This window comes from Setaria italica, chromosome IX (genome assembly GCF_000263155.2).
Source record: "Setaria italica strain Yugu1 chromosome IX, Setaria_italica_v2.0, whole genome shotgun sequence".
NCBI lineage: Eukaryota > Viridiplantae > Streptophyta > Magnoliopsida > Poales > Poaceae > Setaria > Setaria italica.
Window position 1 is genome coordinate 14,782,731 of NC_028458.1, and position 25,216 is coordinate 14,807,946.

Below are 25,216 nucleotides of genomic sequence, written 5' to 3' on the forward strand. Positions count from 1 at the left end.
TAATAGATTCGTCTCGCGATTTAGCCTAGGGGTTGTGCAACTAGTTTTGTAATTAGGCTATGTTTAATACTCCTAATTAGTGTCCAAACATCCGATGTGATAGGTGCTAAAATTTAGCACCTGCTATCCAAACACCCCCTAAGCTCGCCCAGTGTTGTTGCTCACCCGGTCGTGCACCGCTGCTCCACCACAACGTGGCGACAGCGGCCGCGCCCGGCTCCACCCCGCGCCTGCGATCCAGCCCCTGGCTGCGCTCGGGGCTCGACGGCGCCCCGCCAGCTCCCCCTATGCTAACAACCAAGCGTCGGACGCCCCTGCCTCCGGTTGCGCCCCGCCTCACCTCGCGCCGGCACGCCCCTGCCTCACCTCGTGCGGGGCTGGCCGAGCGAGCTCCGCAGTCGAGAGGGTCAAGATGGGCGGGGGACTGGCCGGGCGAGCACCGCTGTCGAGCAAGGGTGTGGCCAGCAAGCAGGAGGCCGGCGAGCGCCGCCAACCGTCGGGGGGGCAGGGCAGCTGATTGAGAGGAGAGATGGGAGCAGGTGCGGTAGCCGAGATGATAAGAGAGGGGTGGGGGAGAGAAAAAATCTCTAACGTGTGGGTCCCATGTGTTGGGGAGATATTGGAATTTGGTTTTTTATAGTCTGCTACAATCGTGATCACTAAAAACGCAAAAGTAACTATTGGAGATGGAGATAGAAAGTATTTTGGTAGTGGGATATGAGCAATCTGCTGGAGATGTTCTTACTGCACTACCGTTGTACCGATACCCGTACAATGTATTATGGGCCAGTTTGGTAGAGCTCCCACGACTCCGGCTCCACCACTGTAGTGCCAGAGGAGCTAGAGCCGGAGGAGAAAAAAAACTAGCTCCACCTACTCCTCCTTAGTCTGTGGCAGTAAGGGAGAAGAGAGAGAAAAATGACTCGTGTGAACAGTGCATGAATAGTAAAATAGCAGCAAGAGTCGGAGCTATTTGGAGCCGCATCAAATAGACCTTATGTGTGTTGGTGCTTCAATTTCACACGATCCTGTGCAACGATGCTTCTCACATCGATCAGCTGTTCGGCTCCTGCGCGCGTGCACGAGATCATTTTGGGGTAGATTTTCTCCATTAGGCACCAGTCAAAACTGTCAAAGCATTTCGAGCTGGCCGTCATTAATGGGAAATTTCAGGCTCCGGTTCTCTTTTTTTTTCTTTAACGAACTCCTCACTCCTCAGGAATCGTTTCTCGCCTGAGGTAACCAAGACCTTGTTTAGTTCTTAATTTGGGAGTGTCAAAGTTAGGATTTTGTCATAAATGCGCAACTATAGCATTTCGTTTGCATTTGTGAATTATTGTCCAAACGTTGACTAATTAGACTCAAAAGATTCGTCTCGCAAAGTACAACAAAACTGTGCAATTAGTTTTTAATTTCGTCTACATTTAGTACTCCATGCATGTACCGCAAGTTTGATATGATGGGGAATCTTCTTTTTGCATAATGCTAAAGTTGGGAATTTAGAGGTAACTAAACATGACCCAAGTTTTACTCAGGACAGTTCCCGGCTCAGCGTCAGCGGTAAGGGATGGAATGGAAGCTTTCATCAGACTCCAGCGGCCTTCCATTCCCTGCGAATCACTCGGAACTAACGCGCCAGACAAGAGTTTGGGGTTAGCCTGTTCTCAAACCGAGACTCTCTTTATTAAAAAAAAAAAACTGAGACTCGATTCATTCACTGGGCCAAAAAAAAAGCTTAGGTGGGCCGCTAGTACAGTAGAGGAGGAGTTCCAGAGTTCTTCAGACTTTCTCAAAGTTTTGGCGAGTTCCTCGACCCATGTCCATACAGTACCATGCTACTCAGTGTAAAATTAGGGACTGTCTATGGAATACTCGAGTGTTTGCCTCCTAGCACTCGATCTTTTAACCACCGGATAAAAATGGATGGTCGTGTCTCTTCCTCACGCGAAACCTTATCCTGCATACTCGCAAGGCGCATCTCGCCGTCGCCGCCCTGGCTCCGGCGACATCTCCGCTGCCTCCACCGCCGCTGACGCTAAAAAATTAAAGCCCGATGCCCCCGCCGCCTCCACCACCCAACCAGGGATCCTCCACCGCTTAGCTTCGGCGGCATCTCGCCGCCTCCGCTCTGCCGCCATCTCGACCACCACTGCCGCCAGCCAGCGAGCCACCCGAAGCTCCCTCTACACCCGCAAGCGACAGATAACCCCACCCCAAACCCAACCCCTAACCCTAAACTGCCGGAGTTGAGGAAGAAACTCTCGCGGCCAAGAACATTGAACAGCAAAAATCGAGTGCGGGAAGGAGTAAAAATGCTCAAGTGTGATTTAGCAATCCCCTGAAACTAACCAAAATACTGAGAAACTTTGCACGCGCCAGGCAAATCATTCCACCTCACCGAACCCCCGTGCTCTTCCGATCCTGATCTGCGTGTCGACTACATAATGTCGCGACAAACCCCGTTGCTCAACTTGGCTTAACCTGGCTGAATTTCTCTGACGGTGAGCGGACTGTGGCTCCACCTCCATGCTGTGGCGAGCATGCAAAAAGGCACCCCATGCGCGTCTATCTAGCAAAGTAATTAACCACTGAACGACCACCGATTAAGGCACTAGGTGGACGACCTGCGACGACGACGAGGAGCAGCGCTAGCCTAAAACCAGCCTCGCGACAAAAGGACAAACTCGCCGTAGTTTTCATCCTACTCACTCGTGAGGAGCAGGGTGGCTAAAAAGCGCGCACTTTGGGGCACCGACCGGCCCTCCCTCGCCGGTTCCTGTCGCCGTCGCCGGCCACCACCGCCCGAGTAGAATATGAACGCGCCCGCGTGGTGTGGTTTGCACACTGGTTATCGCATCCCCATGCCGTCGCTCTTCTCCTCTTCGACCTCAAGGAAACTGGTGGGCTCTGGGCTGCTAGCTCGTGGCGCCGAGCCGCCTACCGCCCTACCCCGTCACAGGCTCGACGGCCAGCCGTCCAAGTGGAATAGACACGGAGCCGCCGAGATCATCAGCCACGGCCACGGCAACGTGACCTTTCACGGGTCACGGCACGAGAAAGACTCGCGGTCGAAGCAATGGCGGCGGCTCGCTGTGCGGTGTGCGCCTCTCGCTGTGCCGCTGTGCAAACCCAGCGACCGGAACCGCGGCGTCATCGCGGCACGTGTCCTGGCCAAAAGTGGAAGGTCTCGGTGCCTCGGTGCCCATAGCTAGGGCCTTGGGGACAGCCGGGCCGCACCTCTGTGTAGCAGGCTAGCAACAGCAGCAGCCAGTCCACGTCGGCTCGTGCACGGCTGCACGCTTTTTCCAGTCGCGCTGGCTCTGGTCTCTGCGCGCTCCACTATGGCCTTAACCCTTAAGCAAGCAAGCAACTAAGCAAGCCTGTGTTATCACCAAACACAAGAAGGAACCTTCGTTCGCGCGCTCGACCGCCTATATAAGCACCACCAGCGCGAGCACTCAGACGCCTCCATGGCTTGTAGCCTTCACCTGAAGTCCTGAACCGTGCGTGCTTCATAATCCGTTCTAGCTCGAAGTGACACAGCATAGTCACACTCCACACTTGAGAGAGATTGTCAAGCTGCAGCTGTGAATTTGTGGCGAGAGTGAGGAGGAGAAGGGAGGGAGCTGGAGGAGGAGCCGTGTGCGGTGGCTGCTGACCGGCCCAGCACCGACATGCGTGGAGCGTCACAGTGGCACTCCCACCGCAGCAAGCGCGCCCCGCTCGACGACGCCGCCCACTCCGCCGCCGGCAACAACAAGCTGCCCTGGCCGTCGCCGCGGCGCCCGGCCAACCATGCCGTCCTCCTTTCTGGCCTCTGCTTCCTCTTCCGCTTCGTCGCCCCTCTCTTACCTGATCCCTGCAGCTAGTAGGCCGCCGCCGCCTCCCCTCGTCATGGTACGCATCGTAGCACGCTCCTGACCTCGGTACGTTCGTGCAACGGTGCACGGGAGTGACTCGCGGTGTGTTCTTGTTCTTGTCAGGGGCAGGGGTACAGTGTCGACGGCCTCGCCGGCGTGCCGACAGGTGGCGTCGTCGTAGACGCGACGAGTGCCGCGGCGGTGGCGCCGCCGAGGCCTGGAGCCAGGAACCCGGGCCACCCGCCGCTGCCGCGCCCGCCGCCGCGGCAGTGCCCGCGCTGCCAGTCCGCCAACACCAAGTTCTGCTACTACAACAACTACAGCCGCACGCAACCGCGGTACCTCTGCAAGGCGTGCCGCCGCCACTGGACCGAGGGCGGCACGCTCCGCGACGTGCCCGTCGGCGGCGGACGCAAGAACAGGCGCGGCGGCAGCAAGGCCGGCGCCGCCGCTGCCAAAGCGTCGGCCTCGGCCTCGACCTCGGCCGCGGCCGCGGCCGCGACGCAGGGCGGGAGCGTCGCCGTCGGAGCCGACACATTCCCGGACCTCCTGCGGCAGCTGATGCAGTTCCAGCCGACCGCGCCAGCCGGGGGCGGCTACGCCATCGACCTGAGCGCGTGGCAGCAAATGGCCGCTGCCACGGCGCCGCCGCAGGGGGCTGGCGATGTCAGCGCACTCGGAGGAGCGGCGGCGGCGGCGGCGGAGGCCAACTGCGGCGCCTTGCAGTACTGGGCCGGATGGCAGCCAGATGACATGCCCGGTCTGGACGGGCCTTGCTAAGCACGTGTACTAGACTGGTAGACAGTATTAGTGCTTGTATCGGCGAGTATATGTTCGTGCCTACCTGTACGTATATATGTATGCGTGTACTGCAAACGTACGTACTAGTATACGATCAGCTTGTTGTGCTAGTTTTTGCGCACGTATTACGTGTTCTTAGCTGAAACCGTGTGCTTCCTAATGATACTGCTATGGTCAAATTAATCATCCTACTGACAGTAAATTTCAAAATCGTTTAAGACTATGGCAACGCATTTTGAAAGCTGATGTGGCTCCAAAGGTTAGAATTTTTGCATGCCGTCTTGCAGAAAATGCCTTATTACCGACAAATGAAAACAAGAAGGCAAGACACAAATTGAAGACTAGTTACATGTGCAATATGTGGTTTGGAAGCTGAAACAGCTTTTCACGCTGTGGTAACTTGTCCCCATTTTCGCGATCTCTTTGAAGCAATGCACACCGAGTGGTCTGTACCGGACACCAAGCATCTCCATTTTTCAGTCCCGGGCTGGTTATTGCTCTCGCGCGACCGCCTGCTTGCTGAATAACGATCTGCCTAGTTGCTAATCCGTTGGCGCAATTGGAATGATCGCAATGCAGTAACACATGGAAGAGCAAGACTATCTATTGAGGTATGCACAGCTTCCATGTGCGTATGCACACAGCACAGCTAATAAAAACCACTGGAAAATAAAGAAGCCATGACAGGCATAGGAAATCTCCATTCAGTAAGGACAGGCTGGTCCAGCTCCAGCAGCATCCATATAAATGGGTTCAACTCAGATACCAGCCCAACACAATATGTGCAAAAGCTAAGAGCACAAATCATTGCTACCAAAACTGTTACTACAACACAGCTGAGCGCGTTTCTCATCTTTTTTCTTTCTGTGGCAAATCATTGTATTTGTAGCAGAGAGACAGTTACAACGGGGTCATGCCGATGGTGGCTTGCTGGCGGTGGAAGTTGACCCGCGCCTTGGAGAAGCAGTAGTAGTAGGCCGAGGTGAGCACGCAGGTGAAGAGGGCGAACGCCGCGCTGGCTACGAACGTGCCCTTCCGCACCGTAGCGCAGTCCGGCGGGTTCTCGAAGAACACCCTCCGGTAGCCGGTGTGGTACGCGGACTGCACCAGCCCAGCCAGCAAGCACGCCTCAGCGACGATGAACGTCACCCTGTGTAGAGTAAGCAAAAAAGTTCAGTTTCCTGCATCATTTGCATGGGCGTTAGGTGGTACAGTATGGGAACTAAAAGGTCATGCTCTCACACTCTCTGTTCCTTCACACCCTCTGTTCCTAGCACTTCAGTAAACCGAATTTGTCATAATGTAGAATAATCCTTGTACCAATATATCTAAACAAGACAAAGTCAGAAATGTAATGAAAACAATGCTTCAAACACTAGAGAAACACAGAATCTTGGCTAGACCACCTTTCTTTGGATAAACCAGACAGTTCAAAGGGCATTACAATGATACAGTCCACGTTTTGTGTGGCCAGGTTAAGCAAAATACAATGGAAGCTGCAAACTCAGTCCACAACAAAAATGGCCTAAAACCCACAAAGTATTGCTTCCCGGAAAACTAGTCAATTTTACTCATTCTAATTCTAATGATTCCATAAGTTTTCAAACAACCAGAAAAATCACTTTCGCAAATGCCAGCTTAACAAAATGGCAAATTGTAAATAGTCAGAGGTTCTTCAAAATATCAGAAGGTCAGCACTAGGAACTTCCATCGGTGACTTTCTTGGTTCCCAGTCCATCACTGATCAGCTAAAACAACTTTCATACCAGCATGGTGGCATCAACCTTGCATGTTCAGAAATTGAGGACATGGACATCTACATTGAGATATGTATGCTTGAACACCATGCATGCGGACAACACCACATGCCTGGCGGTGGCAGGTTCGTTAGTACTTAACTGTTTCACTTACTGGAAAAACAGAAAAGCAAACACTGGAATAATGTACAAATGTTGATCCAAGATCAACACAGGCAGAGTTTTGAGCTCATGTAGGCATAAATGATATGAATTTTTATTACTCCACATCTTGATCGAACAAACTAAGCAAAATGGTTATATTACTAGGTCAGACCAGAATACTCCTAAGAGAGATCCTAGACCCCACAAATCAAAACATGCAGTTGTCTGAGCGAATACCGACTCATTGATTCATTGACCCAGCATGTCCTTAACCAATATGACATTGACCAGGCCCATCATTTTTCAATACCAGTAAACTCAGAAGCTGTCAACCATGTTTGATGGTCCTTTAGATTGTCACCGTCTCACCGACATAATCTATGACCTCCTCTTTGTTCTGACCAGTTCAGCATAACCAGTCACACATGCACAAAGGCTAGAGTACAAAATGCTAGTACACAATTTCAGCATTTAAATCTTTCATAATAGATCTGACATGACACTTTGGATTCCACAGGACCAACAGCCCAACACCACACTATCATTCCAATAATTATGCCCCCATGTGCAAATTCACAAAGCAACATGTAAAATACGAATGTTCATTTGTGAGATCTGCAGGCAGCTAGCATAAACCATTTTACCTAGAGTTATACAACTTTAAGTTATCAACTTAAAAGTATCATTCTTTTGTCTACAAAAAAATCATCTGTTGACCTTTGTGGTCGGTAAATGTTATGAAACTATGAAAGAACACATGGTGCGCCTTCAAAATCCAGTAAACTCTGGTGGTCTTTAAAAAAATGAATTAACCTTAGCAGCTATCGCGAAAGAGAAAAGGACAGTTGGGAGTAGATTCTTTTTAGATTTTAGTAGCTGCAGCAATCACATTCAACAAAATTCATAATTCTCTACATGTGAAATGAGCATATCTGCATATGTGCATTCAGAAATATCTGCGGTAGGTGTGCTGGATCCCAAATTACTGCTAAAGCACACATGGAACAACCGTTTCCGCTTGAACAAATCACATGATCGAACCAGATTTCGGGCAAGCCTCAGCACTAGTTAATAGTTCTGCGAAGTGACATTGTGGGTTGAGACACAGCTATTGACTTTTTGGTAGCCCAACAGGGCCAGCTAAGCTTCCCACGCTAATCGCTAAATTTGCGCGACGCTGCTTAAACAAACCAAGAAAGCACCATAGAACGAAGAGTAACCGGGGTGCGGGCCCCGCGCGTCAGCCTCACGTGGGAAGTCAAGGTGGCGACCCCGAGCAGGGGAGAGGAAAGGAGATGGGGGAGGAGATTGGGATCGGCGGGGAAGAAGTGGTAGTACCAGGAGGAGAGGAAGAGGATGAGCGCGCAGGCCCGGGCGCCGCCGGGCCGCAGCGCGGCTCCGCAGCAGAAGCACCGGCTGGCGAACACGGCCACCGCCTGGCCCACGAGCAGCAGCGCGAGCGCGACGCCGCCCAGCGCCGTGGCCGCGTCCGGGCGGTACACGCAGTATGTCCACTCCTTCCGCTCGTCCGTCTCCAGCCTTGCCTGCGACATGGAGAAGAGGAGCGGCGGCGGCGGCGGCGTCAGAAAAAGGAAAGCGAAGAAAAACGCAGCCATGGGAGAAAGAGGAATGTACCGAGGGGTGGCTCTGCACGGCGCCGATGGCGAGGCCGAAGGCGGCGAGGTCGACGAGCAGGATGGCGGCCAGCACCGCGGTGGAGCCGGCCATGGGGTCTCGTCAGCGGAGAAGGCAGGGGGAGAGGCTTTTGGTTGGTCCCGGGATTTCAGATGGGCGAAGCGCGTCCTGTCGCGACCGCTTTGGCTAGTTGGCTCGGGCTCGTGGTGACTGGTGAGTCGAGACTCGGAGACGGGACAAATAGGGAGGACGTGCAGTCGTGCACGCGCGTCTGATCTGGTCGTGGCCTTCTCGGCGTGCCGGTGCCGCGCCGTGTTAAGCAAAGAGTTCCTTTTCCTTGAGAGAGTAAACTAGAGTTCCCTTTTCGAACGCGCATGTATAAATACACGTGTATACATGCTCACATTGTACATGTGGATTTTAAAATTGACGAAGTCATCGACTTTCTAAAATAAATAAATAAAATGCAAGTATTCATACTGAATCGAGAACTCAGGTCTAGATAGCTCAATTCATGAAGAGGTTTTTTTTCCTCGAGCCTATATATCCTTCACGTATACTTAGGTCCCGTTTGGTAGGGCTTCTCAAAGTGCTTCTTCACCGGTTTTTTATGAAGCCCTACCAAAGGGCCAATTTCAAAACGGCTTCACCACCAAAGTCGGGGAGAAGCCGCAAAACGGCTTACACTAGAGAGGAGAAGCCGAAAAAAGTGGCTTCACCGGCTTCTCCTCTCTCTCCAAGCATTAAGTGATCATAAAATTACATATATTGCCATTGAGAAGCTGTTTTACCAAACGTTTTGCAAAACGGCTTCAACTTCACTAAAAAAGCCACTCCACCGAAGAAGCCGAAGCCGAAACCGTTTTATGAGAAGCTGAAGCTCTACCAAACGGGGTCTTAGACGAACTTCAAAAAAGTAATTTTAGAACTGGCGAAATCTATCACCCATCCTAGATAGACTCATTATCGATGGACGATAGGAGTTTTACCAAGTAAATTATGCTGAATCGACGAGAGCGAAAAATCTAACGGAAGAAACGCAGTACTTCGTATCACCAAATTGATGGATTCTTTTCCTCCTCTCGTCTCTGGCTTGCAAACAAATCGTCAGAAATCACATATCTCGATTTGGATCAGAACATCATGCGTAGGATACTAAGATCGAAACAATACATTTACAGCCATTATAATCATAGGATCTTAATTAAAATCCAGTCTCCAACAATGGCTAGCCTCAGTTGCTAAAAAGACATAGCGGCTAGCGTCCTAAAGTTAGTCCAATCAATCTAGATTGCCAAGTCTTGATGCTTAGCCCCAGTTTGAATCCAATCAGCTATAACTATCTTCTTAAATTTAGCTTTAGCCGGTACAAATAGTTTCAGCTAATTAATTCTCGGCTAACTGCTTTCGTCTTAGCTATCTTAGCTAACTATGAGCTCTAATTGATCAAAACGTGGGCCTAATCAACCAAGTGTCGCTGGTTAGCATATCCTCCAGCAGTCTAGCTTCTACATCCAGGCCTTATTTAGTTGTTAAAGTTGGGAGGTGCCAAATTACAGCACACTGTAACGTTTCGTTTGTATTTGTGAATTATTATCCAAACATTGACTAATTAGGCTTAAAAGATTCGTCTCGCAAAGTACAACAAAACTGTGCAATTAGTTTTTAATTTTGTCTACATTTAGTACTCCATGCATGCACCGCAAGTTTGATGTGATGGAGAATCTTCTTTTTGCATAGTGATAAAGTTGGGAATTGGGGGTGAAGTAAATAAGGGCGCTGCCGGGCCGGCGAGCAGCTGGACAGCACGCCCATGCGTGTCCGAACGCGACAGAGCTGCTAGCCTAACTAGCACGCGCGCGTGCTTCGCGCCCCCACGCTTTTGCTCGTGCCGAACGCGGCACGCGTTGATTAGACGTGCACACGGTGTGTAGTGACTTTAGCTTGTCCAAGACGTGCACGCGGTGGGTAATGACCTAAGCTAATTATAAAACTAATTGCAATCTATTAAGTCTAATTAATCCATCATTAGCAAATGGTTACTGTAGTACCATACTGTCAAATCATGAATTAATTAGGCTTAGGGGGTGTTTGGGAAACACCTGTTAAAGTTTAACACCTGTCACATCGGATGTTTGGATGCTAATTAGGAGTACTAAACATAAGCTAATTACAAAACTAATTGCACAGATGGAGTATAATTCGCGAGACGAATCTATTAAGCCTAATTAGTCCATGATTTGACAATGTGGTGCTACAGTAACCATTTGCTAATGATGGATTAATTAGGCTTAATAGATTCGTCTCGCGAATTAGCACAAGGTTCTGCAATTAGTTTTATAATTAGCTCATGTTTAGTCCTCCTAATTAGCATCCAAACATCCGATGTGACACTGTTAAAGTTTAGCACCTCGTATCCAAACAGCCCCTTAATAGATTCATCTCGCGAATTAGACTCTATATGTGCAATTAGTTTTGTAATTAGCCTATGTTTAATACTTCTAATCAGCATCAAACATCCGATGTGACTGGTGCTAAACTTTAGCGGGGTGTATCCCCCTAAAAAATATTTAGGTGGAGGACTCCTCCCAAGTTGGCTCTAGAAAAAGATCTAAAAGGTGACCTTTATCCTGTCCTATGCTTTTTTTAGTTTCATCCAAGTCCTTGAGAATAGATTTAATAACATGTTTTAGAAAACCAAACAAGACATAAGACGGTATGCTAAATTTAATTTTCTTCGTGTCTTCCACAATTTTCGTTTTTAAAATATCATTTCTCAAGTGTCACCTAGATCTTCTTTTGTAAAAAAATAAGTGATGCCTACATCACATGTCGATTGAATTGTTTGCATACGTTGTGTCTTAGTTCACTGAAGCATATTAGAGCATCTCGCAAGCTTATAAATCCCACAGAAAAGCTAATATACTCCCTCGCAAAAAATATACTCCCTTCATTCCAAATTGTAAGACATGCCAAGAATTTTGGAGAGTCAAAGTATCTCAAGTTTGATCAAATTTATATGAATATAATAACATTTATGATGTAACTAAGTATCATTAGATTCCTTATCAATTATATTTTCATAGTATATCTATTTGATGTCATAAATCTTTATATTTTTCTCTGTAATTTTAGTCAAACTTAGATACTTTGACTCTCCAATTTAGCACGGAGGGAGTATAAACGTATAATTTTCCGGCCGTTGGGTGTTGAGGGAAGCGGCCTAGCCCCGAGCCCCCAACTTGGGCCGGGTTCTCCTGCCGGATGTGGAGTCCAGGAGTTGTGGACCAGTTTCGAACAAACGCGCAACCCAAGCTCTTTACCTCTCTCTCTACTCTCTGCAGCAGCCTTAAACCCCTCCGCGGCCGCCGCCGCCGCCTCCTCTCTCTAGGGTTTTATCCTTCCCGCCGAAACCAAGCGCCGCCGCCGCCGCCGCCCGCTGACCGCAGCCGTAGCCCGGAGCCCCCGGCCCCTCCGGACATGGACACGGCGGCGAAGTCGGCGTCGCCGGCGGGAGCCGACTACGCGGCGCTAAAGGAGCTGTTCCGGCCGCACGTGGAATCGTTCGACTCCTTCCTCGACGTGGGGCTGGACGAGATGCTCCGCGGCATCCGCCCCATGGAGATCAAGGACCCCAACTCCAGCGCCATCCTAAAAAATATCCTCCATGCTTGAAATTCGTTTTTTTTTTAATTTTTGCGTGGAATTGTTTTGCTCATGCGACAGCTAACACCGTCTGGATAAGATGCTATGCTTACGACTAGTTAGTAGCTATAGCAGGACGCAACTGCCGATTATGATTTTATACCTAGTTAGTAGCGATTGCTGATTTACTGCGAGATGGTTCATGTTTTGAGTGATAGGCTGGGATTTTTTCTCATAGCTAAATTTAGTCTCGATGACTCAGCGTAAAGGTACTGAAGCACTTACTGGAATTCTGTTTGACTGATTTTCTGGGCGAGGATACTGAATTGCACTGAAACCGGATGACACTCAACTGCACTTCGCAGAGAATGTTAAGCTTGTTGATATTTACTCCCTCCGTCCCAAATTACTATTCGTTTTGACTTTTCTAGATTCATAGCTTTTGCTATGCACCTAGATATACACTATGTCTAGATACATAGCAAAAGTTATGTACCTAAAAATGCCAAAACGAATAGTAATTTAGAACGGAGGGAGTACATATCTCAGTGAACCTTACATCAAACAGCTTGGTCCATGATTCTTTTTTCTCATTCTATTTTCTTTCTTTTGTTCTCCTTAACTATTGTGTGTACTAACCTTGGAGAAGGGTCAAGTGCTACCGCCAATGAGGGATGGTCGGTTGGGTGTACCCCTCTACCCCCAGGAGGTTTGTCTATTTCTTCTGGAATTAACATATTCTTATCTTAGAGATTGGGAATATAAGTTTTTTTTTCTGTTTTACTAGTAACATACCCTTTTGGTACCTTAGGTGTTTGCTAGTCTGATCTTTTCCCATTTTCTCTCGGATGGAGCAGTGCAGGCAAGCAAGAACTACATATCATGGGGAATTTAAAGTGGATGTCTGCCTCCAGTGTAATGAAGATGGCGCACAAATCAGGCATACCTTCAATTTTGGCCATCTGCCTATTATGTTGATGGTTGTTACTCTTTCTTTTCTGCTCGTGAAATGCCACTTCCCTTAGAATAATTTTGTGATGAATAAAGTTTCTATGCTTTTGGATTATGGAGTTTTTAGGTGTAGAGGCTAATAAGCGAGTTGATTTTAGTGCTTTGGTTGGTGTTTTGTGCCATCTTAGTGATTAAATCCTCTAGCCACAAAAGGGTACTGTTTTGATCATTTGTGCTGTTTCCAAACTTTGTCTTTGATCGCTTATTTCTGTTTATTATTATAGAGCCTAGTAAAATTATAACATTATGGTACTTTCCAAGACAATCCTTTGCATATCATTTTCACACATTATTTATAGAGATATCAAAATCACATATGGGTTGGACACATACCAAACTTCAGGTCTGCTCGTAATCGTAGGAGCTTGCCTTCTACATTTTACTTTAGCTTGATGATCGAGATGCCTTTTTTTTTTGAGGTGGGGGTGGGGGGTGGGGTTAAGGTGGCATGAGCCTTAGATACTATAGATACATGCGCTTCTGTAATGCCAAAATGTAAAGTATTCAGAAGGCATAGTTCTTGGCAACATTTCACATAAACAACAATCACTTTCTTTCAGTTACCTTCTTGGTTGTGAATTGTGAACTATTTTCGCTGTATTAGCATGCCACAACAAGGTTCTTCATTCTCCTTGTTTGAAAATAAGATAACATTACACATTGTTTCTGGTGTGGAGCTTCTATGAGATGCCGAATCAATTAAGGCAATTATACATAGTGTTTGTATGTACTTAGCTTCAGTTAGAATTCTCATGAAAGGCTGTTGCATATATCATTATTTTTCCCACAGAAAATATTGAATGAAAAGCAAGGAAGTAACAACCAAAAGGCTACTAATTTTAAGGGGTGATGAGAAGTAAAGTTTCTTTCTTGAGTTGGCGTTGGGGGTAGGGAACTGTTATTGTTTCTTGTTTCTTTAAGATGGTTTCCTCGTTCCATTGGAAGCCACATTGAACTCAAAATTCTCTTTTCACTCCTCTTTAGGCCATATTTAGTAATGGTTCACAGATTATATGACAGCCAAATATTCTCCCTGACTTTATGCTCTTGCAATTCCAGTCAAAACTGTGTCATCTGAGAGATGCTGATCCACACAAATTAGTTTTCCATGGTGAAGAGGCTACCGAAATGGGCGGGTGAGTATGTTTCATTTGCATTCACTTGACCATATCAGTGTGTCCATTTTGCTGTCATTTCTTAAAGTAACTGTAATATTGATTTAGTATTGTTTATGGGATATAGAGCATCGAATCTGTAACTTGCCATTATCTTTGACTGCTAAACTTGCTCTTGAGATGCTATCTTGCTTTTGTGATTCTTGTTAGCATCATGCTTCCTTTTTCTTCTTGTTCTCTTGCACAAGTGGATGCGGGAGTTTATGGTCAGGTTGGGTGCATTGAGCTGCACTTTTTAGCATCATGGCCTCTGGAAAAAAGACTACTTTGTATAGTTAAGATATATATTCATCGTTTCGACCGTTCAAAGTAAATGATATTGATCTTGTCCTTGTTCTTGTCTATTTTTCTGTTCTTTCAAAGGTAATACACTGAACTGAAACTATGCCATATTTGATATGGATTACACATTGAGTGAGAAAAATATAGTTTTTGAAGCATTTGTTTGTTGTGCCCCATGGATTTACTGCACAAATGTGTGCCTTTTCTCTTTGAGCATACTGTATTGCCAAATGAAATTATCGAGTTTGATTGAAATACGGACTAGTTGTACCCTGTCCTCCTGTCTGCTCAAAATCTAGCTTTGTGATGAACTTGTCCCTATGTTAGTGAAATAATTCTGATACACTTTTGACATTCTGTTTAGGTACTTCATATGCGGCGGGATGGAGAGACTTATACGTATTCTTATATTACAAAAGCGTAACTATGTAAGATAAATTCAGCTTTGCTTGGTGCCTTATGTTGAAAGGTCAGCGTTTTAAACTAGATTGCATCATTCTGATAATAAGTTCTTTTTTATTTTGATTTTTCAGCCTATGGGGTTGGTGCGTGGTTCTTTTGTTAAACGTGGTGCTGGATACACTGACAAAGCAGTTGTCATAAGGTAGTACACTAATAAATGAGGCATGATGCTCGGATAAATTATGGTCTAACTCTTGGATGTAGCTTATTTTGTCATTCCAGCAATATTCGGCTGCAATGACCCTTCCTCTATTTTGACTCCAGTTATATTCATGTTTCCACATAATCCCTACTTTCACTTACCATCCAATTTGATTATCTTTGCCAAGCCTTTAAGTTTACTGGATACTGAATGTGTATCTAAAAAACTAGAATTACCCAGTACAAATTTTCTGCTAACTTTGAAATATATTTTAGTTAAGACAGAGCCAGTGGACAAACTATTTGTAGTTGCAAAAGATAAGGTGTGGTCCATTGCAATATCACAAGATACTGACATCTAACTTGGTAAAATGAAATAGTACTTTTCACAGTGACAATATCTGAATAATTGTACTGCCAGATCCTTGTATCACCTAGTTTTTTTTGAGCATGGATCATAAACAAATGCTATTAACGCTAACGCACAAGAGGAGACTGTTGGACAATATCTCAAATTTAGTGACTGAAATTCATTGCCCTTTTCCTTTATATTTTCTTTCATAGCTTTTCCTGATCTCTTAGTGCAGACCTTTGACCTGAAACTAAACTTTTTGTCAATCTTAGTGTGGACCTTTGACCTGAAACTAAACTTTTTCATCAGTCTCTTGAAAGTTAAAAAATATTCTACACCCAGCCTTGTTGAATGCTAAGAACCTTGGTAAAACATCAGGGCAAGTAAGTTGCTACACCTCATCAGTCTCATAGGTCATCTCATGCAGCGCCACATAGGATTTTGCTGACATGGAGGAGAGATAAAGCGGTTTTTGTTTCGCGAAACAACTGCCTCATAAGCTAAATTTGAGGACTATGAGACTACTAATCCACCATTTCATGAGTTGTTGTCAAGCAACTCATAGTATTCCTTCTTTTTCGGTGCACAAATTAAGGAAATAGAGTTACTACGAGACAAACAACCCATTTTACGTGTTGTTTGTTAAGTCATCTCAAGATTACATGTCAATGCATTAGACCGTCTATTAGATGACACCAGAGGTTCTATTGTGCGTGTTGTCTACTAGGTATAACTATAACATCAGAGTCGCAATTGTGTGCGTTGCCTTACTATTCCTTGCTGTTTTTTAACAGATGTGTCCATAGTGACCAGTCCAGTGTGACAATAAAGTTGTATTACCTCCAAAATGGAAGCGCAAGGCTTGGGTTTTGGTAAGTTCTGTGCTGGTAAACAGTGAGTAAAAATATATAACTCTTTTCCCTCAATTTAACCTCTTGAATTTTGTTGAATAGGTTGGGGGGTAGAGAGTTTCTGCTTCCTGTTGGTATTGTCCTCAAGGTATAATCTATCGACGTTTCCTTAAGAATGCTTAGCATTTCTAACCAGCAATACAATCCACACTGTGGTGCTATTACATGTTCTGTATGGATCAATGCTATTTAGCATGGCCGGCCTTTTCATCAGAAGCACCCTGTTAGTGTCGTACCCTCAGCATGCATTATATAATGTAGCAACTGCCTATAAAGAGACCTTGAGTCCTCTGTTGATGCATGCCATTTTGAGCTGTTGAAGTTGAATTGTGTTGTACAAAATCATTAATCCACAGACTTATTTTGTTCTTTGCCCTAAGGTTATCAATCTGCTTGTTTCATAGAAAGTAAGTTAGTGTATTTCTATCTCTGTTCCCATCTTCTGGAAGGCTTACAATCTTTCCATTGAAATAGGTATCATGCACTTTGCGGTGTAGTGTTTGACTTGTCACATTTTTTGCTCATCATGCTCCTATCTTTATAATATTTTAGTCTAGATTGTATTGTTAATGTTGCTTCAGCATTGCACTGACTTGATTATGAATTTTCAATGACAGGCCCTTATTGATACAAGTGACCGGGAAATCTTTACAAGCTTGACATGCTGCTACAGTGATAAATATGGAAGAGGAAAGGGAGTTGTTAGTACTCAACTAATTGGTGAAAGGGCACAAATAATTCTTGACGAAGTCAGAGACCTGTCCCTTTTGACTCGCATGCAATGCTTGGTGCATATTGGTACTTTAAAAGTTTAAAATTTTTCCGTGTTTAAAAATCCCTTGAATCCCTTGTATGTTTTGACATTGATGATCTTCCAAATGCAGGAAAGTACTTCCGATCTGTGATGGAAGGATTTGAACATTATGACTATGAAACGGTAATGTGTAATTTTGTAGTGTTTTTATTGGCATATGCTGATGGATCATGGCTTCACTTTCGCCATTCTGCATTGTTTAGGTTGCTAAAGCGGTTCTGAAGGACTATATCTTTGTGCACCTGGAAAACAACCACGATAAATTTAATCTATTGATGTGAGTTTAAATTTTAGTACCTTTTTTTGTGTGAAAGTTTTATCTTCTTAACCTCTTTTATCACATTTCCTGCTTTAGATTTATGCTGCAGAAACTTTATGCTCTCGTAGACCAAACTGCTTCGCCTGACAATGCTGACGCACTACAATTCCAGGAGGCTCTCTTGCCTGGGCACTTAATCACAATTTTTCTGAAGGTAACTGAACTTTCTGGTGCTTTGCATGTGATTTTTTTAAATAACCTCGAAGCATTGTAAAAATTGCCCATGTAAAAGTTTATTGCACTGTAAAACAATCCAGCTTTTGGAATGGCCATATTATTTTTCTTTCTCTCCTCTATCTTCTTTTCCACATTTCCAAGAACCAGTGATTAGTTGATGTTTGTGAATGTGGGATGCAAGATATTCATTCTAAAACTTCCTGGAGCGATTGCAGCCCCTTCCTTGTGAGTTTTAGGTGCTAAGAATGGCCCAAAATCAGCCACTTTGTGCACCTTTTCCACAAACCCCGCCATCTTTAGCTGCTGAACTGATATCATTCATGTACATCTTGCTGTCTACATTATATTTTATCCTCTTTTCACATCATCCAAGATTTAGGATAAGATAACTTAGGTAAGAAAGGGGTGGTTAATGTGGTTGGAAATGAAGATTGGAGAACGTCTACGTTAATGCTGTAATGATGTTATACTGTTATACTAAAGTGGCACTTTTGCCATGCTATCAAACTTTTTCCCCATATTTATTTCATACTTGGTGCTGTTTCTTTGTTTTTGATACTTGACCGAAGATTAGTGCAAAACATGATTTCTTAACCTCAATATTGATTTTTTTTCATTATTCGATTTTGTTTTGTGATATCTGCAGGATAGACTTCAGGATTGGCTAAGAAAGTCTAAACGTTTAATCATTGAAGAGGCTACAAAGAACAAAAGTTTTGATCTCAACAATGGTATGCTACTCTTACTGTTTTTAGGCCAAAAATTTTAGCTTATGCACTCTGGTATTGTGTTCCTCAAGGCAAAACAGTTGAATTCACTGAAAAATAAATAGAACAGTGATTCTCTGCATAAGAATGATGATGATGATGATGATAGTAATAGCAGCAGCAGCAGCAGCAGCAGCAGAAATAGCAACAACATCAAACTTTGGCCGTGCATAGACAGCTACAGATAATTGCATTTGCAGCTGTATCCCCACTAATTTGCTATAACATCATTTGTGGATGTGGTGATATGACTGGGGGGATGATGAATACAAATAGTAAGGGTCTATGTTTGGCTTTGGATTCTCGTAAAAAGGAGAGTGCAATACAATGTTTTGAGAGGATATAAAAATGGTCCTTATCTCCCATAACCATTGGTAATACAAGAATTGAATACTATCTTTATTCTTTACCCCTGCTGTTGAAATATGATTGTGATATTTTCACATATAAGAGAATTTGTTCTTTTTTCTAACCTGGTTCATTCAATGAAAAGGGATAAGAAGAATCCACTGTGAATGAGTGCAAATACTGCGGTAGTTCTTTATTAGCTAGAAGGAATTAAGTGACATCTGCTTTGAACAGCGTTGAAAATCTTGTTTTTGAAGGTTGGGGATTTGAGATGTTGATATGAGAGCATATCGGTACGTTTTTTTTTAAGGTCTCAACTTGATTCCTCTTTTTGTGAGCCATGGACTGTGGTTTAAATCACAGCTAGACAATCCAGCAGTCTTGAGAATGTTGTCACCTGAGAGGCTGAGACCCTCCTGCATAAGATATATTTCTATCATGTGGGTTGAAATGGTGATACATGTTGTATTTGAACCTGGGGACTGAGAGGTGTGAGCATGGCATTTTTCTGTATATTGTGGTTATTCTGTTCAGTTGGATAATGCCATAAACCGAGCTAATTGAACACTGAATAATAAAGTAACATGATTGCTTTCGAGCTGGTCAAAATATTGTCGACCAATTAAATTTGGTGTACTGTGGTTCAATTAGTATTTTGACTACCGATTAAATTTGGTATACTGTGGTTCAATTAGATTGTTTACTTTTCCAGTTTATCTGCTCACATGATCAGTGGTCTTCTTCTCTATTTCTTCTTGATGTTGTGAATTCTTTTGTGCAGCACTGGAGGTAAGAAAATTTCTTACTAAACATACAACATTTGTTGGTAGAGCTATTGAGAGTATGATAAAGATCGGGAAAGTGAATTCACAATCAGGATTGGATCTTCCACAGGTACTCTCTTACAAGGCCTACTTTATTCATATAAGTAATACTGCTTACTTTTAAGGCATCATTTTCCTTGAATTTTATTGATGACATCGCTTCTTTTTCGTTTGATTAAGAGAAACCCGACATGGGTTACAAAGTATACTACTTGTTTTTTTTTTGTAAAGCTGAATGTTAACAATATGTTATGCATCTGATTTTGCTAGTGTTTATATTTTTTCGCAGAATATTTGGAACTAATAATGGCTTTTGTTGTTGAATTTGCAGAGAGATGGAATGACCATTCATGCTGAACGGCTCAACTTTCATCGCTATATCTCACATTTCCGTTCTGTTCATAGGGGTTCTGCTTTTGCTAAAATGCGCACAACATCTGTTAGAAAGTTACTTCCAGAGTATGTTATCCTCTTGATGCCATTCTGCTGTTGTTTCCTTGCATCCATCTTACTGAAAATGCCCATGTAGATCCTGGGGTTTCCTGTGTCCAGTTCATACACCTGATGGAGAGCCTTGTGGTTTGTTGAACCATATGACTTCCACATGCCGTAAGATATTCTCATCTTGTCATTTCTCTTGAATTCAAATCTGCACAGCACCCCCTAAACACCACCTCCTTTATATCCTGGATTTCTTGTTTCTCTTTCATCTTTCACAGCATATTACATCTGCATTTTCTGTGTAAATGTTTCTATACTTGTGTCCTTGTCTTTTTTGGGGACACTGCACCTAAAATTCATTGTTATCATTTTCTTAGTTCCAGTTTATATTTGGCGTGTCAGGTATTTCATCGGTCTACAACTCAGAAGGTGTGGTTAAAGATTTTGGGAAAATAAAGAAGTCACTTTCTTTTGAGTTGGTTCGTGTTGGAATGAACCCTGTGTTGCCGAAGATTGAGCGAACTGGTCCCCCAGAAGTACTACATGTCCATTTGGATGGATGCATTCTTGGTACTATTGCTTCTGCTAGGATTGAGGAAGCAGTTAATTATCTTCGGATGTTGAAACTTCTGGCACACTCAGGGGTCTGTACACTATGTTATTATGGTTTTATTTGATTGGACTCGTATTTTGAAACTTTTACCATCGTGTTCTAGCTCAGGGACATGTTTAATTTTTTTTATCAGATTCCTGAAGATCTGGAAGTTGGTTACGTTCCTCTTAGTCTTGGTGGAGCTTATCCTGGCCTTTACCTTTTTACAAATCCAGCTAGATTTGTTCGACCTGTCAAAAGTCTTTTTGGTCTACCTGATGGAAAGCAAAGTATTGAGCTTATTGGACCATTTGAACAGGTTCGTTTTGACCAATTTCTGTATTTCTTATATTACTTCTAACCAATAACCCAAAACTTCATTTTGTATTCTAAATTAGGCATTTATGGAGATACGGTGTCCTGATGGTGGGGATGGTGGGAGAAAAGAAAAGTTTCCTGCAACTCATGAAGAAATCCACCCTACTGCTATTCTTAGTGTGGTTGCCAATCTGACACCTTGGTCCGATCACAACCAAAGTCCTAGGAACATGTACCAATGCCAGGTCGGTAGTCAGATTTTGTTTTTATAGTTATCAGTTTATTATTCTTGATGATGGGTAATGTGCTTCCTTTTGTGGACTAACCAATCCTCATGCCTGTTTCCAGATGGCAAAGCAAACCATGGGTTTTTGTGGACAAGCTCTAAAATTCCGTACTGATGTAAAAGCATTCCACCTACAGGTTTGTCTTTTTGTAGTATGATTGGAATTGAACAATTATCCAGAAGAGCTACATTGTGTGGTTGTTTAAAGTTGTCTCCTTGCAGATAACATAGGAAGTAATGATTTTAAACACTTGAACATATACATTTATATTAGGTATTGTAGCCAGGTTTACCATATAATTTTAAAATATCACTAGATGTGGGTAATCACTGGCTGATTAGAATTCCAGTGTAGGCAGAATGCTTTGCAATGTGTGGGGAAGCTATATCTCATCAATCTCTTTTCAGAATTGATAGATCATTTGTTTTTTTTGTGGGGACAATTTATAGTTTACCATATTGATATTGTGCCATAGTTTTTTTTGGGAAATGTGACATAAAACCCAATCAAAGTTCATACGGTTTGTTTATGACTTTAGTACTTCAGGTTAAACCCATAACTTGGATGTACCTCATCAAACTGGTCTAACAGCATGATCTGACCAGTGATTTTATTTATGGTTATGTTTTACTGGAATTATGAAACCCTGGTTGCACCTGGACATGGACAACTAGAAGGCGTAAAATTCCTCTTTGTAAGATGTGGCATGATCAGAGTATAATAACTAAATAAGGGAAATTAAGCATGAAATATGATAAATTTGACAAATACCCTCCACCCCTTGCAATGTCTTCCTGATCCATTTTGGTATAAGCAGATGTATTTGGTAGCAGTCACACCCATATTGTCTGCTGCTTAGTTGTGTGATACACAGACTAACATGTGGTACACCAATTGCTGGAAAACACTGCTGACCTTCTCTACTGTCTTTGATGCCCTGCAGACCCCTCAGACACCAATTGTTCGGACAGCTACATATGGCAAATATTGTATGGATGAATTTCCATCAGGAACAAATGCTATTGTTGCAGTGCTAGCATACACAGGGTATGCCTTCCAATTTATAGTATGATCATTTTTTTTTAATCTTGCTTCATATGATGAAATCATTCCTGTGATATAGTTATGACATGGAGGATGCTATGATATTGAATAAATCAGCTGTTGATCGTGGAATGTTCCGTGGACATATTTACCAGGCAAGTTATATTTCATTATTTTGTTATTATTCGTGATCTGATTTATTAACTACATGCAGTTAGGTTTAGTAGATTTTCTTTCACATGGTGTATCGGTGTTATAGGTTCAATCCAAGGCATGCTTTAGCTCGTACTGCCTTAGCATTTGTAGGCAGTTATTTCATTTTCTCAACTTTTCTTTCATAATGTACGCGATGCTGCCTGCACACTTCATGGGATGGAGGGGGTATATTTAGTTACTCACATTATGATGCACATTGAAAATATCCTCTAGTTGGAAGCTTGGAAATTTTTGATTCAACCAACTAATTTGGAACTAAACATTTCTCAGTGGCCCTTCAATTTTTAAAACATCAAATTAACCCTTTCCTTGTGAAAATTTTCTGCAGACTGAATGCATCGACCTATCAAAAAAAAACAGAGAAAATGTTCCAGAAATCTTTGCAAAGAGTGTATTATCTAGGGATACAAGCACTGCTATTGATTCAGATGGCCTTCCTCGGCTTGGACAGGTAGTTATTTGTTCATTCTAAACTTAAAGTTATTTCCTTGTGTAAGAAGACTTGTTGAATTCCTCTTACATGTATTTTCATGGACAGACAGTACATCCAAATGAGCAGTACTATAGTGTCTATAACAGACTCACAGGCGCGATAAGGCCTGTCAGACTAAAAGGCACGGAGCCAGCGTTTATTGACTATGTTGCTGTCAATGGGGCAAGTTCAAAAGGTGACTTTCAGAAGGTAAGCCAACACTTAAGTAACTATCAGTAGAATTTCAATTGGCTGAAAGGTAATAGAATGATCACACAGAAGTTGCCAATCTTCGAAATTCTGAAAATCACATACCATCCTCACATTTTATGTATCATTGGACTCAAAAAGCATTTTGTGCTATGAGTTTCAGAAATGCTTATTTCTGACTTCAAGCATCATGAGATTTGTTTTTGTCATCTTGTCATGTGTTGATCTTTCTGCAGGCTAACATTCGTCTGCGTCGTGTAAGAAATCCCATAATTGGTGACAAGTTCAGCAGCAGACATGGGCAAAAGGGTGTTTGCTCTCAGTTGTGGCCTGACATTGACATGCCATTCTCGGCAAATACTGGCATGAGGCCAGATCTGATCATTAACCCTCATGCATTTCCTTCAAGAATGACTATAGCAATGCTCTTAGAGTCTATGGCAGCAAAGGTACAAATATTTACTTCTCTCATAGGTTAGCAAGTTAACAGTTGATGTTTCCCTTCATGCATGCAAAAGAGTTGTTGGCATATTTGACATATCTACAGCAATGATCGTACACAGCTGTTGGCATCTTTTGATTGATGTTTTACCCCCTATGTGAGATTGTAGCTTTTGCTTTGATCTTATAGTTTCTCGAATAAAAAACTATTTTAGTAATGCTTATGTGCTCCTGAAAAGCTAAACCGCACAAAAGTAGAAATGGTATTGTTTGTATTGGTGCATGGTTTTCTTTTATTCACTTCGAAAATTGTCCCTAGTCACCTTTGGAGGTTGTTGACATACTTTCTAGACAGGTTTTGCCCTTCTAAAAGTTTTATGCCTGTATACAAATTATTCCTATATACCCCCCTTTGAAATGAAAAGGCTTATTTCATTTTGTTTGGCAAGTCTTTGACCAACAATTACTGTATTAGTACATAATTTTTGTGACACGAAATTGATGTTATTATTCAAAAAACCCTGTGCTTAAATATTTATTTGTATTCAAATAATACTTGTGATTCAAATGAACGTGGTACGGCACTTATGAAAGGTTTTTACACTAAATTGTTCCCGTTCCGGAACGATGTTCCTGGAATGAGAAACGTGACCATGTTCCACGTTCTTGGCTGCTAAGGTCAAGCCTTACCTTAACGAAACGAAATACGCCTTGTAAAGAAAGGGGAGGAGTATGTCTATTATAGCAGTGCCGTTCTGCCTAAATATATCTTGAATTTGTCCTTTCAGCTGGAAGTTTGCATGGAAAGTTCATGGATGCAACGCCTTTTGCAAGCTCAGTCAAAAAGGAGGGCAAGGATCCCCGTAACCTGATTCGATTGTGGATGAACTGGGTCCCATGCTCGCATCTTATGGGTTTAATTATCATGGAACAGAGACTCTTTATAGTGGATTTTTTGGCACTGAGATGGACTGTGAGATTTTCATTGGACCTGTTTACTACCAGCGTCTAAGGCATATGGTCTCAGATAAATTCCAGGTGAGCAATTGTTGTTTGTTCTACATTTGACATATGGGCCTGGTATCAATATTTTCATGTATCCAATATCCGTTCACTTAAATTTTTATTTTTTTAAAGAAAAAAAGTGAGGCACAAGTTTTCTGCAAAGTAGGTAGCTAGGGTTTCTCTCTGTTTTCTTTGGTTCTGGATTGGAGAACCTGGGATAGTTTGCCACAATGTATTTATTTGATTGACCATGAAAAGGAAGCCCTTTAATTGTTCCTGACAAGTGAACCAGGAATCTAAATTTCACTTTCTTTGTACCAGCATTACTGTTTGGAATTTTGGATTATCACTGAATACTGATGTAACCTATCTATGCAGGTCCGCACTACTGGTCGTATAGACCAGATAACAAGACAACCAATTGGAGGAAGGAAGCATGGTGGAGGGATCCGGTTTGGTGAGATGGAGCGTGATGCGCTCCTCGCCCACGGGTCTTCCTACCTCTTGCACGATAGGCTTCACTCCTGCTCGGACTACCACATCGCGGACGTGTGCTCCTTCTGCGGGAGCTTACTGACCGCTACGGTGATCAAGTCCGATACCCAGAAGAAAGCCAAGCGTGAGATGCTTGGGCTGCCTACGGTCAGACCTCAGAAGAACTTCGCATGCCAGGCCTGCAAAACAAGCAAGGGGATGGAGACCGTGGCGATGCCATATGTGTTCAGGTACCTGGCTGCCGAGCTGGCTGCCATGAACATAAAGCTG

At 43.6% G+C, this 25,216-nt stretch overlaps 3 protein-coding genes across 3 annotated transcripts; 2 read left to right on the forward strand and 1 right to left on the reverse strand.

The window, feature by feature from the left end:
- The first annotated feature begins 3,469 nt into the window (after positions 1–3,469).
- LOC101778919 (dof zinc finger protein 4) lies at positions 3,470–4,884 on the forward strand. The gene is made up of 2 exons (XM_004982676.2): positions 3,470–3,897; positions 3,984–4,884. The coding sequence occupies exons 1-2, from the start codon at positions 3,796–3,798 to the stop codon at positions 4,638–4,640; spliced, it is 759 nt and encodes a 252-aa protein (XP_004982733.1). The 5' UTR covers positions 3,470–3,795; the 3' UTR covers positions 4,641–4,884.
- A 427-nt stretch (positions 4,885–5,311) lies between these two features.
- LOC101779586 lies at positions 5,312–8,425 on the reverse strand. Its single transcript, XM_004982678.2, has 3 exons — positions 8,198–8,425; positions 7,901–8,106; positions 5,312–5,811 (listed from the first exon to the last, which is right to left on the reverse strand). Exons 1-3 carry the CDS (start codon positions 8,288–8,290, stop codon positions 5,562–5,564), a joined length of 549 nt encoding a protein of 182 aa, XP_004982735.1. The 5' UTR covers positions 8,291–8,425; the 3' UTR covers positions 5,312–5,561.
- Positions 8,426–11,503: 3,078 nt separating this feature from the next.
- Positions 11,504–25,216, forward strand: LOC101779985 (DNA-directed RNA polymerase I subunit 2). The gene is made up of 27 exons (XM_012843102.3): positions 11,504–11,855; positions 12,478–12,551; positions 12,700–12,822; positions 13,913–13,989; positions 14,675–14,738; positions 14,844–14,914; positions 16,060–16,137; positions 16,219–16,264; positions 16,794–16,974; positions 17,061–17,113; positions 17,194–17,267; positions 17,346–17,463; positions 18,133–18,217; positions 19,383–19,495; positions 19,757–19,884; positions 19,955–20,034; positions 20,269–20,510; positions 20,613–20,777; positions 20,857–21,021; positions 21,125–21,199; positions 22,007–22,110; positions 22,187–22,262; positions 22,652–22,774; positions 22,862–23,005; positions 23,242–23,454; positions 24,234–24,484; positions 24,830–25,216. The coding sequence occupies exons 1-26, from the start codon at positions 11,678–11,680 to the stop codon at positions 24,456–24,458; spliced, it is 3,075 nt and encodes a 1,024-aa protein (XP_012698556.2). The 5' UTR covers positions 11,504–11,677; the 3' UTR covers positions 24,459–24,484; positions 24,830–25,216.

What these genes read in the sequence shown, in the direction of transcription:
- LOC101778919 (XM_004982676.2), top strand. Translation starts at nt 3,796, where the DNA reads ATGCCGTCCTCCTTTCTGGCCTCTGCTTCCTCTTCCGCTTCGTCGCCC. An exon ending in CGCCGCCTCCCCTCGTCATG is followed by an intron (nt 3,898 to 3,983) that starts GTACGCATCGTA and finishes TGTTCTTGTCAG; the next exon opens with GGGCAGGGGTACAGTGTCGA.
- LOC101779586 (XM_004982678.2), bottom strand. Translation starts at nt 8,290, where the DNA reads ATGGCCGGCTCCACCGCGGTGCTGGCCGCCATCCTGCTCGTCGACCTC. An exon ending in CCGTGCAGAGCCACCCCTCG is followed by an intron (nt 8,107 to 8,197) that starts GTACATTCCTCT and finishes TCCATGTCGCAG; the next exon opens with GCAAGGCTGGAGACGGACGA. An exon ending in ATCCTCTTCCTCTCCTCCTG is followed by an intron (nt 5,812 to 7,900) that starts GTACTACCACTT and finishes TACTCTACACAG; the next exon opens with GGTGACGTTCATCGTCGCTG.
- LOC101779985 (XM_012843102.3), top strand. Translation starts at nt 11,678, where the DNA reads ATGGACACGGCGGCGAAGTCGGCGTCGCCGGCGGGAGCCGACTACGCG. An exon ending in AACTTCTGGCACACTCAGGG is followed by an intron (nt 20,511 to 20,612) that starts GTCTGTACACTA and finishes TTTTTTTATCAG; the next exon opens with ATTCCTGAAGATCTGGAAGT. An exon ending in TTATTGGACCATTTGAACAG is followed by an intron (nt 20,778 to 20,856) that starts GTTCGTTTTGAC and finishes ATTCTAAATTAG; the next exon opens with GCATTTATGGAGATACGGTG.